At 30.7% G+C, this 17,697-nt stretch overlaps 1 protein-coding gene across 1 annotated transcript in view; it reads left to right on the plus strand.

Annotated features, from left to right (window-relative positions):
- The window catches only part of LOC129289911 (probable LRR receptor-like protein kinase At1g51890), a 28,133-nt gene extending 11,849 nt beyond the window's left edge, over positions 1-16,284 (plus strand). The window contains exons 6-7 of the mRNA XM_054926662.1: positions 15,914-16,068; positions 16,181-16,284. Coding sequence (XP_054782637.1) covers positions 15,914-16,068; positions 16,181-16,284 — 259 coding nt within the window. The remainder of the gene's footprint in view (positions 1-15,913; positions 16,069-16,180) is intronic.
- Positions 16,285-17,697: the final 1,413 nt, after the last annotated feature.

The raw sequence follows: 17,697 nt of genomic DNA on the forward strand, positions 1-17,697 counted from the left end.
TACACTCATCTACGCCAGCAACGATCAACTATAATAGAGCAATGACTGGTGAAATGAGAAAGAAGACAAGAAAAATAGTGAATCATGCTTCATTTGTTTTGTTTCTTTGAGGGTTCGTGTACCATTTTTGCTTCAAATGAAACAAAGGGTAAAATAGTATTTTTTTTCTCTAAAAAAATATTGCAATTGGGGCCCTAAGGCTTGCAGAGTAATTTTAGATTGATTTAGGCCATAAGCATAATAAACTCTGTTTTTAAGGCCTTTAATGCCATTCCCCCTAATATATATTACTAAAATCCACTCTCTTCTTATTTATATTCTTAATTATATTTTTCCAGTTCTAATATAATGATATGGAAAGAGTTGTTGCAGGGTTGAAATATCTTCATAATAATTGTAAAAATCCTATAATTCATAAAGACTTGAAGCCATCTAACATTTTGTTAGACAAATTTAAAGTGGCCAAGATTGCTGATTTTGAATTGTCTAGAGCATTTGTAAATGAAAAAGATTCTCATCTATCAACTCAACCACCTGGTACACCCGGCTATATTGATCCTTAGTAAGTGGTTCTATAATATCAATGAAAAATGTTAAGGGCATTTCCTACAAAACTACACAAGACAACACACTATTTGAAACTTACTTTGTTTTACTATAAAAATTCAATCTAATTAGTTGTCATCTTGTAGGTTTCAAAGGTCTAGAAACCCAAAGAAAAAAAGTGACATTTATAATTTTAGGATGATTCTTTTTCAATAAATAATTAGACATCCTCCAATAAAGAGAAGAGTTGAGAGTAGTAATTTCATTCTTGATTAGGTTCAACCTAAAATTGAATGTGGGGAAATCGAAGGCATTGTCGATCCAAGATTAGCTGAAGAAATTGGAATTACATTAGCATGGAAAGTTGTTGAAGTAGCAATGTCATGTATTTTAGCAACAACAATGCAAAGGCCAGACATAAGTCATGTATTGCAAGAACTACAAGAATATTTGGCTTTGGAGATGGATCATGACATATCAAGAAATTCACTTGGTGTTATGGTGAACTATGAATCATTGACTATTCTCTTTGCTAGGTAATCACAATACTTGTATTTCCACCCAACAACACTAAGCATCATGCTGACATCTTAGGTTTAATAAAATAATATATCATTGAAGGATAATATCTATTCTTTATCATGAATTTCTAAAGGCTTTATATATAATTTTCATTTAATATCACTCTTGAGGGAAAATGACATAAAAAAATTAGTATCAATATATCAATTTCAATAGGGTTAAGGTGTAAAGTCTCCAAATTATCCCACAAATTAAACTACATTACCAAGATAATTAAAATTAATGCCTTATATTAACCATTACCATGGTAGAAAAGGCTTAACCATGGTTAATAAGGAATAATCATAGTAATAAAGGAAAGACTTAGATTTGAAGTTCTACTATGGTTAAAAGGGTTCTACTTATAATATTTTTGATCTACTATAGCAGTAAAGTTCCAAAGTTTAAAACAAAAGGTATCAAATAATAGGATCGCAACATTTCATCTCAATTCAAATCTAAAACAAGTTAAGATCTATAAATAAGAGTTTATTAGCTATTGGAAGCATGGGTAAACATTTAGAATAAAAAATTTGATTTAAAATTTAAAATAGATGAAAAGGGCCAATTTTGGCACATCAGCAGTAGCCAATTGCATATGCATCGCAACACATGGTATAGAAAACATTCATGGCAACAAACATCATCATGTGTAACATCCAACAGCACACTATTGCGGCGCATGCTGCATGACAACAATTTGGACCAAACTTTCATCATGCACAACTTCTCTATCCAATGTCCAATTAAGGTGATTCAAACAACCCCAAGAAACTTATTTCAATATCTAACTATTGGCTTTTGTTTATTTTCAAAATAATCCACATTAAATCCAATGACTTAAAATACTTTTTTAACAAGTTTTATATATTAAAATTTTTTAGCAACATAAAAATTTAAAAATAGGTATTTCCCAAGTCTTAACCATGCCATCTCTTCATTCTAAATTCTATTCATGTAAATTCTAATCTAACTTAATTTATACCTAAATCAAGCACAACAACAAATTATATATAACAATAAGGAACACCAAGGATAGGAAGAGAATGAATGGAAAAATAATAGAGATAGGCAAATTAACTCAAAAATTAAAAGAAGATGAATCAATTAAGAAAAACAAATCCGAAAGCACCCAAAAGTAACCATAAATAAAAATCTAGCTAGAACCCACAAACTCAAAAGAAAAATTAGTTCAAGGAGGAAAAAGCAAGAACCAATATCAAGGAAGATGAGAGGATGCCAAAATGGAGAGGAAGAATGGGAGAAGGAACCACAGACCATGAATGCAACTGATGAGGCCTCCCAAGAAGCAAATGAAGCCAAGAATCACAAACCCAACATCATTACGGTGTAAAATGGTGGTTGAATCACTAGAAATGTGGTTTTGAAAGTTTTATTGTGAGTCTAAATGAGAAATGAGACAAAGATGATAGAGATTTCAAAACAAAAGACTTGACAAAAATAATTGTCAAATAATATCTTTTTTACAGTTATTTTTCAATAACTATCAAATATATTGTTCAAATATTTGACAGTTATTCATAAATACAACTACAAAAATAAAATTGAATAGCGTACATTTAGTAGCAATTAAAAAAAGAAATGCCAATGAAATGAGGCTAAAAGACATTAGGTAGCATTTTCAATATGAAATGCTACTGCTTATCAATTATTTTTTTATTTATAATTTTAAATTTGAACAAGAGGTAGCCTTTACTTGAAAAAGGCTATAGCTTGATGTTTGAAATAATTAGGTAACACCTCAATTAATGTGAAACGCTACCTAATAGTAATAATTAAAAAAAAAACCACCCAAAACTAAAATAAATGCAATTTGAAACCCTGGAATATTTTTACCTAAAGGTTTAAGAAAATTATTTAAAAAATAATCAATCTATCAAATTCAACTTGAGTATTCATTATTAGATAAATTAAAAATAGAGTCAAGAAAAATTAACTAACTCTCACATTTAACCCGATCAGGGTTATTTAAAAATGATTTGAGTGTTACTTAAATAAGTTCTGCAAAAAAAAAAAAAATTAACCCTCAAATAGCTTTTCCATAAGCATTTATCTAAATGCTATATATCTCCAAAGAAGAGATTCCTTAGTAGTTAATTTTTTTAAAAAAATATTTTTATAAACACATACCAAAACATTTTACTCATAAAACTTTCCCATATGTTTCACCTCTACGTATTAGAGCATTTTGATACATAAATACTTCAATATGGTTGTTTCTTTTTTATAGTAGTGCTAAGGTCCCACTACTAAAAAACAGGCATTTGTGATAGATCACTACTACAAAACAAGTAATATTGTACGGTTATGAACTGTCTAATAAGACATCGTCATAAATTGATAAAACAAATATTGGACGGTTATTACAATTGTCCAATATTACGATATTGGATGGTTTAAGGACGTGTCTAATATGTTGTCATACCCCAATACTAAGGGTATGATCGGCATGGAATATGCAATGAACTCACATTTCATAAGCCTTAATTATCTAGAGATTAAACTAAATTAGCGATATATGCAAGTTATACATAATAGTAAAGTTTTTAAAGTTTTTGTATAAATTTCGACAGAGTCTCTCCTATATTTTAGACTTTTCGAAATTTCTACAACAACAATAGAACTTGCCAACCAAACTAGCAAGGAGAGTAGCTCTATTCCAGCAATTTTTGCAATAACAAAATAAGACTAGAATCTAACTATGGTGTACATAGAGCAGTAACTTATAATTTACAAAATACAATATATGATTTTAGCAAAAGAGTAATCATCATGTGCTTCCTTTATCCAAAAAGCAAGAAGGGCCTTCAATGGTTAGTTGGAGGCGCAGGGTTAGCTACAATATCTGAGACAAAAAATTTTTATCGATGAGTAGCGTTCCAATCTAAATTTTAATAAAGAAAATATATATAAGGATAATAAATAACAAATTTAACTTCAAATAACTTAATGAAATAATGAATTATCCAAAATTGGAAATGAATAATGATTTTTTATAATAGTGTGATTATGAATTTAGACAAGGCTAATAGAATCACATATGTGTTAAAATTTTTACTACTCACAAAATATAAAGACTTACAATAAACACAGTTCAATAAAGTACTTTCAAAAATTTTTCAGAAAATGATAAATTTTAACTTGAAATTTTAGGAGGGCTTTATCAAAATGAATAACAAGCATGGACACACAGTCCATGAAGGTAAATAACCAATCAAGTGTGGACACATAGTTCATGAGAGTAAATAACTAGTCAAGTGCGGCTAAAGGCCACGAAACAAGCACAGCAGGAGTCACGAACCAGGTGCAGGCTTGAAGCCTATGAAAACAAGCGTGAGTATGATACTTATGAATAACCATCCCTCCGTTCCACGTGTGTTGGCCATCGCACAATGCTAGTACCTCCTATAAGCTCCCTGCTAGCCGAGTGTACCATGGCACGCCAAGGGCTAACGGAACTGCCGTTAGCATTCAATGTTTCGAACTCAGTCCTCCTTAATAAAATCAAGCATGTATGGAGTGAGAAAACATTTTCAAAATTTTCTCTATCAATTACCATTCAACCATTAATTCTCATTGCCTAAATTCATTTTCATATTAAACATGAAATTAAATGATTAGGTTGCAATAATGCAAATTATTCATAAAATCAAGACATAATTATTATAGAAAGTGAATTGAAATGATATTTAGATAATTTATAAAGGAATAATAGTAATAAAATTTAAAACAAAGGAATTATTAAAAAATTTTTTCTAAATTTTATTCAGATGCCTACCTACCTGAATTTTTAAAATCTTACAGTCCAACTCCCACAACTCCTTGCTTATTTCAATGGTACTCCAAAATTAATCTAACACATATCCCAACAATCTTTTTGTCATTATGCATATTTATAATTTCTCCAAGCTCTATTATAAAATGTAACAATCTTAGTTCCACCAATTTCCTCTTTCAATAATTCCTACAAGCATTATAAGAACATGTACAATTAACTAAATATATGGCTAGCATTCAAGCAAAATCAATAACTAAATTATAAATTGTGTATAATTATTAAACAATATTTAATATTTGATATTGTATATTATTAACTTTTCTACATATTTTAATTAAATTTTATATAATTATTAATTTATATTCTCTAAGAGAGGTGGCGTTTGGTGGACCAAAATTATCTCTGTTTTTTTTTTATCCGTCAGCTTTTATGTTTAATGTTTTTTTTTTTGTCCATATTTTGACGGAGGTGGCAATTCTTGAGGACCAATTGCCACATCTGTTAACTTATTTCTTACTTTCACTGTTTAGACAACTTTAATTTTATTTGAACGTGGTTGTAGTTGTCCCCTAACTGCTTTCGTCTTTATCTGTGACTCCTCCCTAAGCTTTCTTCTTCAAACCCTTAGCTTGCGCGCGCCTTTAGTTGTGCCTTTAGCTCATTTCCTTCAGCTCCTTGTCAAACCAGCTCATCTTCTCCCAGTTAGTATGCCTTTAGCTTGTCTTCTTCTAGCTCTTCGTCCACAGCATGCTTCCTGTTCCCACCATTTACCTTACAAACTTTTTGTCTTTATATTCCCAAGGTCTCCACTATTATTGTACCTTCAAATTTGGATTTTTTTACTTCAACTTTATCCCCAAAACTCCATTTTTAATTCCTCTAATTTGTTGTCTCTCATTTTGTGTCATACCCTGATATTATAGATATGACTAGTATAAAATATGAGATGAACTCACATTCCATAAGCTTCAATTAATTAAAAGTTAAGCTAAATTATCAATATATATATATATAAGTTATATACAATAATAAATTTTGCAAAGCTTCAAATGTTTTGTAGAAATTTCGATTGAATCTCTGTATTTTGGACCTTCCAAAATTTCTGCAATAACAAAATAGTCAACCAATCCAATAAAGAAGACTAGCTCTACATCAACAAATTACGTATCAACAAAATAAAAATAATATCTAATTACGATGTATATGGAGCGCTAACATCTAATTATAAAATATTGTACATAGTTTCACCAAAAAGAAGAATTTCAACGTGTCTCTTCTTTTCAAAAAGAAACAGTAGGGCCCCCTCAATGATTCATAGGAGGTGAAGAGTCAGCTACAATATCTGAGACCAAATAAATTTCTTCCAATCAAAAATATAATAAAATTTATGAAGATAGAACTAATAAATGTAATTTAAACAATTTAATGAAATGATAAAATATATACTCGAACTAATGATAAGGAACAAGTTTGCTCAATAGTTCAATCATGGAATTTAACAATGCTAATAAAATAATATAAATCATCATAGTTTGCATTGCTCATAAAATATAAAATTTCAAGTAATGATACAATTAGGTAGAATACTTTCAGAAAATTAATATAGAATAATAATAAATTTTAATTTTAATTTAAGAGGACTTTGTCAAAATGAATAATAAGCGTGAACACACAGTTTACGAGGGTAAATAATCAGTTAAATGCAGCTGAAAGCTACGAAATAAGCATGGTAGCAACCACGAATCAAGCGCAAGTATGAAGCCCATGAAAACAAGTGTGAGTATGATGCTCAAGAATAACCGTTCCTCTATTTCACGTGCATTGGCTATCACATGAGATTAACACCTCCTATAATCACCCTGCTAGCTTGATATATCATGGTACCCCAAGAGTTAACGGAACTGTTGTTAGTATCTAGCGATATAAACTTAGTTCTCCTTAGTAAAAATTAAGTATGAATGAAGCAAGAAAACAATTTCAAAATTTTTATCTTTCAAACACTATTCAACCATCATTTTTTATTGTTCAAATTTATCATTATTTTCTTCATACATGAATCATTGCATTAAAAATTTTATATTAGCATAGAATTCAGTAATTAAATTGATTTTAAAAAAATATCATTTGTCATATGTACATTTTAACCATTACTTATCAACAATATAAATCATCAGTAAAATCAAGACATTTTTGTTGATAAGACAATTTTTAGAAAAATAGGATTAACAATGATAATCGTATAATTTATAAAAGAATAATAGTAAAATTTAAATAAAGAATTTTATAAACACTTTCTAAAAATTTATTTGAAATGCTACCCACTCACTTGAGAGTTTTTCAAAAATTATAAAGCTTGCTTCTCTTAATTTTTGACTTTTATTCTAATGATGGCCTTAATGTCCTGACAAATAAGTAAAAATTCTAAAATTATTTATCAAATAATCTTCCAAGTACTTAATGGGTATTAATATTCAATCCAATCAATATTAATGATAATACTATAACCAATTATATTTCAAGTACACTTGAGTTAGCCAAATTATTTGCAAATCTCAATTTATCCTCATACTTTCTTGTGGTCCATTCTCAATCATAAATTATAACAAATCATATCAACTATTTTTAAGCTTCCTCTAGACTTAAAAAAAAAATAATACAAACATCCTATGTAATTCTGTCTCCCATTTTAGTATTTTAAAATTTTAATTAATAACTTGAGCCAAAACTTATATATACTTTTTCAAGCTATAATAAAGAACTTAACAACATTCTATTCATCAAATCCTTCTTTTATACAATTTTACAAATACCTTCGACGCATTTATTGTTGACAAAATTATGAGATGAGCAATTAAACAATTTCAATAACTTTCAAGCTTTTACTTTCATTAACCAAATTCTATTCAGCATTATAGTGGAATAACGTCGAACATGGACCAAAACTACACCTCCAATTCACTCTAAAACTTCATGACAGCAACAAAAAGGATTAGAGTGTCATAATTCAGCAAGAGAAGGGAAAAAGATCACTTGGTGCTGCTATAGAAACCAACGAAGAAGGAAAAATAGAAAATCACCTCAACAAACTAAGTGGCAGCAGCTGCAAATCAATAGGTGGCTTGTGTTGAAGAAGGAAAAGAGAGGAACTTCGGTCTTCTACACGAACAAAAGAAGAAAAACCAGAGATTTCAACCAGCCAAAGAAAATAATCAAGCTACCCTATTCAAACATATGAAATTTGCAGCTGAGGAGGAAAAAAAAAAAAAACAGAAAGGCTGAACACGCGTACGCACACCTCTTCAGTCACGAAACAGAGCAGCAACAGGGAAGGAAATTCAACCTCTCATCTGTGCAAGAACGGACGAGCAACAGGGAGGAAGAGATGGACCCTTGCCGGCGATGAGGGAACAGACGTACCCACGCTAAGATTGAAGCCTAAGCGACTGGGAAAGAAGAAGGAAAACAGAGAAGAGACGCAAGCCCTCACTACCCCTTTTTTGTGCGCACCACCGATTATAAAGAATGGAGAGAATGAATAATAACATCATTGGGAAAATTACAAAATGAGACCCAAGGCTTGTTGGGGAAAATTTTGACATTGTATCCCATTAGATTTTTATTATCATCATCATCAATTTTTTTTTTTTTGGGTTATTACATTTTGACTCGTGCCCAGCTCGTGTTTCTCCAATTTGTGATCCCAACTCCCGACTAGTTTCCTTTTTTGACAGCTCGTGGTACATTTTGTATAATTTTTTTTTCTTATTATGATTATATTATTTAATTTATATTTTAGAAAAATATATATATATTTTCTTGCGTACTTAATATGTTTAATTTATTTAATTGTTGTTGAATATTGGTTTGGTTGTTAGTTACAATAATTATTTTGCAGGCAATAAAAATGTTTGAATTAATTCTTTTAAGTATTATAAGTGTTGAATAGAGGGTTTAATACCTGAGAAACCTTTATTTTTAACTTGTTATACTGCCAAAATTTTTTAAAATGTTGAATTAATTTCTTGTATAATTAATATGTTTAATTTATTTAATTGGTATTGAATATTGATTTGGTTGTTAGTTAGAATAATTATTTTGCAAGCAATAAAAATATCGATTTAATTCTTTTAGATATTACAATTATTGAATAGAGGGTTTAATACCTGAAAAACCTTTATTTTTTAAGTTGTTATACTGCCAGATTTTTTTTAAAATGTTGAACTAACTTCTTGTATAATTAATATGTTTAATTTATTTAATTGGTGTTGAATATTGGTTTGGTTGTTAGTTAGAATAATTATTTTTGCATGCAATAAAGATGTTGAATTAATTCTTTTAGGTATTACAAGTGTTGAATAGGGGGTTTAATACCTGAGAAACCTTCAATTTTAAGTCGTTATGCTGTTGGATTTTTTTTAAAATGTTGAATTAATTACTTAAATAATTAATATGTTATGCTAATAATATTATTAGTAGACTATGAGACAATGCAAAGAAGTCATGTATATACTTAACACTTTTCAATAATAGGTAGAGGGTATGGACCAAAAGTAGATATTTACTAATCGATTGTCAAAGGAATATAGGGAAGGGATGTAAGAGTTTATTAGTTTTGCAGTTGGGCATACAAAACATCAGAACAAAATTGTGTCCTTGCTTAGCTTGTTGCTATGGAAAGTGAATTACTCCAACTAAGTTGCTAGATCATTTAATATGTCATGGTATTGATCAAAGTTATGCATGTTGGACAATGCATGGGAGAGAAATGATGTATTTGGTGAAAGGCTGTAGACTCGAGATCTTCTAAGAGATAAGGTGCATGTGGTGATGCTAACAACAATGTGTGTGAGACTCATTGTCTTGATGAAATGCTAGATGATATAGAGGATGTGATCTTCATGATTGCTGTTAAATGTTTGAATAGTTGACAAGTGACTTAGAGAAACCATTGTATCCAGGTTGTGCTAAATACACCAAACCATCAGCATTTCTGATATTGTACAATTTGAAAGTTGCCTACGGATGGATTGATAAGAGTTTCACTCTATTACTTGATACTTTAAAAGATATGTTCCTAGTTGGAATGAACTTCCCACCAAGACATATGAGGCCAAGTAAATGCTCTGTTCAATTGACTTAGGCTATGAGAAAATACATGTATGTCCTAACAATTGCATTTTATTTTGTAATGAGTATGCTTCATTAGAAAAGTGCCCTAAATGCAAAGCATCACAATATGGAAAGAAATCAAGTCCTATGAAGGCATTATAGAATTTTCCCATTATATTGAGATTTAGACGCATGTATAGAAATGCATAAATTGCCAAAAGATTACATGGAATGAGAATGAAAGGATTAAAGATAGAAAGCTTATGCACCTTGCAGATTCTCCTTAGTGAAAAAAAAAAAATGATTTTGAGTTCTTCAATTTTAGGGGTGAAGAAAGGAATTTTCAGCTTGCATTGTCAACCAATGAAATCAACCCACATACTGTTTTTTTAGGGGCCCTACTATTTCTTTTGAAAAGAAGAGGTGCACTACAATAGTCTTTTTAAGTAATAATATGTATAGTATTATATAACTAAAAGTTAGTGCTCCACGTATAATGTAAATAGATTCTAGTTTTATTTTGTTAATATGTAAATTTGTTGATGTGAAGTTAGTCTCCCTTGTTAGTTTGGTTAACAAGTTTTATTTTATAGAAATTTTAGGAGATCAAATTTATAGAGGAGACTCTATCGAAATTTCTATTAAATATTTGAAATTCTATAAACTTTATTATTATATAATATATATATATATATATATATCAATAATTTAGCTTAACATTTGGCTAATTAAGATTTATGGAATATGAGTTTACCTTATATTTCATGCCGATCATACCTTTAGTATCAAGGTGTGACAATAAAGCATATGAAAGTATGAGATACTAATTAGATTTGGAAGCATTTTAAAATAAGGTTAAAAATTACATTTTTCACTAAAATGAGTCGTCTGCTATGATTAAAGACTAATGCATCATGGCCAACGTTCCTCTATGACGTGGGCCATGGCAAAGGTGCCTTCTATTATGAAGCTCAACATAGTTTTAATGATAGCACTTTGTTGTCAAATTTAGATGTGGGGCCCAAACTTTTAGCATGCCCCAAATCTTCATTTGACGTTCGATTGAGGAGATCTTATTGCTTACAAAAAGATTATTTAGAAAACTATCTGATGGCACTAGTTTTATTTTAAAATTATTTTATACCTAAAAGTTGGACACCTAAACCCGAACTAATCATGCAAATTTCCACACTTTTTCACAACTAAAGTGTCTAAAACTCATTCTCAAGTGCCAAAAGCCTATTTTAACACTTACACCATATTTAAGAGACTTGGGATAATCTATACAATACACCATATATTAATCAAATATAATAAATAAGGGGAGGTTTCTCAATATGCTTTCTTAAAATAATTGACCCCAATTTGGAAAATAACAACTAACACACTGGTACTAATATTTTGGCCTTGTACATCAAGTATATCACATACCATATGTAACCTAGGGTTTAAAATACGATCAAGCACAAAAGAGACACAAATGGTGTGAGTGTCACAACATATAACCTAGTTGGAAATATCATTATAAATACATATATAATCAAAATAATGAGGCATTATAGTAGGAATCACAAGTCCTAAGCCTCAAGTCCTTTCCATTTGTCCTATCCAAAGATAGTGTGCCAATAAAATATTAAATGATAGGTGAGTACAACAACTCTATAACTAGAATACTCCAAAACATGCATATGCAATTCAATCAATCATAGGCATGAAAAGGGGGAAATATAAAACATTCAATTTCATAATTATCAATCATATCATAACATTCAATAAGATGTATGATCAATAACCTCCTTAATCATTCATGATACCTTTGATTAAATTCATAGGCTATTAAATTAAATGGGGATGCGTTTATATAAATAGACTAACTCAAGCTCATCAATTGTGAGGAGCTCCTTAGCCAAAGGTGCTATATTCACTCACGAACCATAAATTCTCCCATTATCAAATCTCTAGGATGTTGTTAGCCTTATCCTACACCCAATCTAAGGTGATGTTAAGAGCCTAGGGGTCTAGGCAACCTACCTCACACCTACTCTCGAGTGACGGTAAGGAATACCTAACCTTAGACCAAATAGCATGGCTGTAACATCTTGAATTTCTTAATTCTATGATTAACTGTTAATCAAGAGTAAAGTGATAATTAGTGTGGGATTAGATATTTGCATGATTACTTAATAGATTGACTTGTTGTGATATTGTATATACAGATGTAGGTGGAAAGATTGTATTTCAAGTCAAAACAAGTACGCGTAGTGAGAATTTTTATTACTATGCCACACGCTGTGGCTTGTGCTATATGAGTTACGACGCATGGACCAGAAAATGACCCCATAAGTCATAGATAAATCTCAGAGAGGAAATTTTGAAAACACATGAAAGGAGAAGAGAAGAAGGGCTGGTGTGCTAGGGCAAGATATTTTAGAATCGTGAAAGGTGCTTCTAATCAGTAACTTAGCGAGTAAGAGAAATTAAATCGGTGAAATTTTAGAGGTTTGATTCTTGTTTAATAGTAATAAAAAGGTTCTCAAGAGTTAAACTTGAACATTATGATTGGTTTAGAGCTGAGTCATAAAGCTTTGAACTTGTATACTCAATTTAGCCCTAATTTAAAGAGATTTTAAGGTGAAAATTGTGTTTAAGTAAAATAAGACCAGTTAAAGTGATGTAAAGTAGTAATCGGGGAGTAATGGACTTAGATTGGGTAAATGAAAAAGAATATATGGCTAGATATAGCCATAAATAGTAATTTTATACTTTTGGTCAAATTGGACCAATTGACTAAATTGTACCAATTGTGTTTAGATTGGCTTATAGCGCGTGTGAGTCGAGGAAGGAATTTTATGAAGAGCTATTATGGTAGTTGAAATCGATAGGTAATCTTTTTAGTAATAAAAGGGTTAAAGTAACCCTATTGTATGTATTAAGGGAAACTATAATTTAAAAGTGAAACAGAACACCTTTAGTTGAGTGATTCTACCATTAAAGGTGAGTTCAAGGCCCATGAGAGTGTACATTAGTCTAAGACGAGCCTATAATTTCATGTTGGGGTGATTTGGAGGTCCAATCGGTAGTGATCATGCTGCATGTTGCTTGTGTTAGTAAAGTGGTGAAAAGAGGTAAAATGTGAAGCATTGATGTGATTTAAGTGAAACTTGTGATATATGTTATGTTAAATGATATATTATGCTTTACTTTTATATAGTTTCATGTGATAGTCAATAGAAATGAGTTATTTTGTTATTGAGATTTTTATCTCACCCCTATAGTTACATTTTACAGGATAAAGCAGTGACCAGGACAAGGAAAAAGAGTCAAGCCTGTCTTAAAGTTGTTGAAGTCGTGTGAACTCAAAGGATTGTGTAATGAACTAAAAACTTGTGTATATATGTGTAGATAAGTTGCCATAGGATTGCATAAATATTTTGAATGATTGTGAGTGGTGAAAAGTAAGAAAATTATAGAAATTGTAGCAATAATGGTGAATCTTAACCCATATGTGAAATTATGATGAAATGAGTAATTTGAGGCTAAGATTGAGTTGTGATTATATTATGAATATGGATAGATGTAATTTTGATGAGAAAAGGGCCAAATAGGCAGAGTTCTACTAAATTGTAATAAACTGTGAAAAGTTGAGAAATGTGGAAATTGGTCGTTGAGGGGTCAAATTTTGATATATGTATATATATGAGTTATGTTGTGGTTAATTAGGTATAATAGGTTTTTTTGGACTTAGTTCAAAGCCTCGTGTGATCTTATAAGAGAAAGGGATTGATTTGAACACTTGGGTGCACAAAATTTTTAGAAAAAGTGACTTTCTGCACCCGAGTGCTCAAATTTTAATAGAACCATTAAATTGTGTCCAAACTTATCTAATTAGCTAGCTTATGAGATAAAGTTCATGTGGGCACTTGAATTACTCTAATTCGAACGTCGCATGTGAAAACCGTGCATGCTGAAAGATTGTCATTTTTGCTATCAAAAAATTCGAAATGGCATGTCACAAAGCATGGTGTCACATGTCACGGTACATGACATAGAGAATTAGACATGTGGCTCTGTGCCACATGCCGTGGCACATGTATTGCACACCACAACACATGGCTCGTATTTTCCATCTTGATTTTGTGATTTTTAATGCATGTAATGATTGAGATGGATGTATATGATTTATTTTCGTTGCGTATTGCTCTAATACATTGTGGTTTTAATAATTTTGCAAATGAGTCTTGGACCCAATCTTTTCAAATGAAATATTTGATTACTAATTAGTGTATTTGACATGATGATTTTGTTAATCTTCTCCTATATTTGGAGGATATTGGAGGAGGTTATAGTGGCCACCCATGATGCTAGTAATATCCACATAAACTCAATACACTCCTCTCTCTCATGGCGAACTCTCACTATCAATCATGATTATGCAGACAATCACATACTTGACACATATAGCATATCTCATTTTTCAAGTGATCATTATCATTGTTGCAAAATCTCATTCGATCTCATCATATTTAAAATCATCATTTTCAATAATTTGTCATCACTTCTATCATCACTTTACTAATTTTTATGAGAAGCCACACTACCAATTATGTTTCCTAGAATACAAATCATATTCATTATTATATAAGTCTTTATCAACTATTTCTAAAATCTACATTTACATTTGTAAATTTCTAGACTATAAAACATATCAATTTAGTTATGAAAATATATTCACATATTCACAACATCCCATAATTAATCAAACAAACAATAATACATGATTTAGATTCTTTTGGTTACCTTAAACCTTCGGAACACCAAAGGTTGCCCCTACTAAACTTGCTTCCTAAACTAGAATTGAGCTCAAATGGTGCTCAATGTAGTTACTCTACAATTAGCAACAACAATAGTTACAATGTCATCTATCTAAACCATTTTCAACACTTTAATTTTCACATAACCTAAAATCCCAATCTCTTGGATTTTTTTAGAACCAATAAGTACATTTTCTCTCATTAAATGCATTCAACTTCCATTAACTTAACAACATTATATTTATTACCCCAACATTACAAAATCAACATTAAACTACATAGGGTTCACTCATACTTGAGCATCCACACATATCCTCAAAAAAACCCTAACCTTAGGTTTAAAAACTTAAAACAACTCCCATTAATCTCATTGGAACTAATGGTTCAACCAAGAAGTCACTGTAAAAAAAATCAACATCCCCCAAATCCCAAAACCTAGTTTGAAATATGTAGAAAGGGAGATGAGGGAGTATGACAGACTTAATTAGCTAGGTAGAACCATTCTTAAATTACTCCCAAGAGTTTCGAAAATCAAGCCCTAGTAGACCCAACTCTATCTCATGCTCCCTCTTTGTTACTTTCCTTCTATTTCTTTCTATCTCTTGAAAGCCAAACTTAGGCATTTAATCTTGATTTTTAGCCATTTGTTGTGATGGATGGTACAAAGAAGGCTAGTTGATTTCTGTTCCAATAGTTGGTCCTAGATGTCCTAATACACTTCCAAGCCCGATTCAAAAACTATAATCAAAACCCAATATGCCCAATTATCCCTATTTAACCATCCTCAATTTAATTTACACTCAAAATTGCCTATTTACCCTTAATTAATTCTTTTAATTTAGAAATTAAATGTTAAGATGTTACATACTTCTTATAGAACCGAAATGATTCTTGCTCACTTAGTCACACCCATTCCCTCACACATGAGTTGATGCAAACACAGTCATGCCCTCAAACTCGATCCTCTCCTCTCCCTCTCCCTCTCAATATCACTCTCACTCAATCTCTTTCTCTCAGGCTTCAAGTGCTCCTTTCAACTAAGAAATCTTTGTACTCTTTGTGACTTTGATTTGTTTTCTATTTATAGAATGAGAAAACTCTGTAAAATTAGTTCAAAAGATTGCAGGCTTTCTCTAGTAGTGTCTTTAGGCAATAGCATAAATGGTTTGCAGGTTGCCACCGCCCATGCAAATGGCTCCTTGGAGATTTTGCTTGCCTCCTCCAACTCTGTTGACTGGCGTTGTTAGTTGGTAGAGTAGTTTCTTCTTAGTCCCATATTCTGTTTATTAGTTTAAGAGTTCTTAATTTAATTATTGTTATTAGTTTAGTTTAATTAAGTTCTTGATGTGTTTAGCTTCACACAAGGTGACTTTTCATGGGGATCCTAGTGCAAGAGTATCCTCACATTGGTGCCCAGGGTTCAAGGGTTATGGCATTTGGTCGATTATTCTCATCTAACATAGATGGCTCAGTTGTTTAAGATCCCTTGATTTAATTTCCCTTCTGGCCCTTTGTCTTGTTCTCTTTTCCAAATTTCATTGATGTTTTTATTTGATTAATCTAGCTAATTAATATGTTAGTTTGCAATTAGATTATTGTTGAGTTATATGCAAGTTTATCCTGCAAAATAAAATAAGAGTTTATTTTATTTTTTAAAACATGCTTACGGGTCCAATCTTAAACCTTTTAAATAAGGACTATGTCTCAAAAAATAAATAATTTTAAAAAAATTAGACTTTAAGGCTCGGACCATAGGATCTAGCCCATGAGCCAAGCCCATCTGTTTCTTAACTCTACTTGTCTTAAGAAAATTTCATTATTTCAAATTTAATTACTTATGGGAATGGTTTCGCGCGGGGATTTTCAAGTCTGAACTCTCATGCATTCTCAAATTCTCCTATTGCCTAAGCGTTTTTCTCTTACGGCATTGACAATGATTCTTTGGAGTAAAAGCTAGTGGACTTGCCTTGGTTGTCATCTTTATGGTAACAACCATATGGGTTGGCTTGGTCCAAGTAAACGATGGAAGCATTGACGCGTGGGTGACCGGACCTACTGCAACGAACTCCCTCCGTTCTTTATTACTTTTTTGGGTCTAAAACAAAAGATTTTTTAGTTAATTTTTATTTCAAATATAAGCAATTTGGTATAGTTGTAGAAATTCTCTTCATTTTACCTATTGTATTTATTAATCTCAATTCTTGTGAGAATTTATGAAATTTTTTTACTCATTATTGATAATTGAGATTAAGGGTAAATAGAGAAAACAATGTATATTTTCATGAGAATAAGAATTTTACATATATACAAATTATTTGTTGAAAGGTGTTTATATTTTGGATTAGATGGAGTATAAGAAAAACTATCATATGCTTCATTGTTTTTTTATTAAAGCAAAACTACAAATTTCAATATATATTTTTTACATTTTTTTAAATTGTCTCTCATAAATTAATACTATTATTAAATTAGAGAAAAGAAATGAAACACTACTCTCTCTCTTCTTTTTTTTTCTTTTCTTTTTTTTAAATCACCTATTTTGGCGCAGCATCGATAGATTTTCAACTTTAATTTCTACGCGTGCTTGGCGATTTTAGGGACATTTGGAAGACAAGAAGACGACCACCATGAAGTCAAATTATTTGAGAAACAGGATCAAGATCCTTCAAAGTAAATTAAGGTCATAAGTTGAATTTACTCAACCTTAATTCACTTGAAGGACCTTAATACTTTTGCACAAATAATTTAACTTCATTGTCCTTCTTCTCAATTTTCACTTGAAGGATCAAGATCCTTCAAGTAAATTGAGGTTATAACTTTAATTTACTCATCTTACGATCCTTCAAGTAAATTAAGGTTATAACTTTAATT

This window comes from Prosopis cineraria, unplaced genomic scaffold (genome assembly GCF_029017545.1).
Source record: "Prosopis cineraria cultivar Desert tree isolate PC_DT_omini unplaced genomic scaffold, ASM2901754v1 PC13, whole genome shotgun sequence".
Lineage (NCBI taxonomy): Eukaryota > Viridiplantae > Streptophyta > Magnoliopsida > Fabales > Fabaceae > Prosopis > Prosopis cineraria.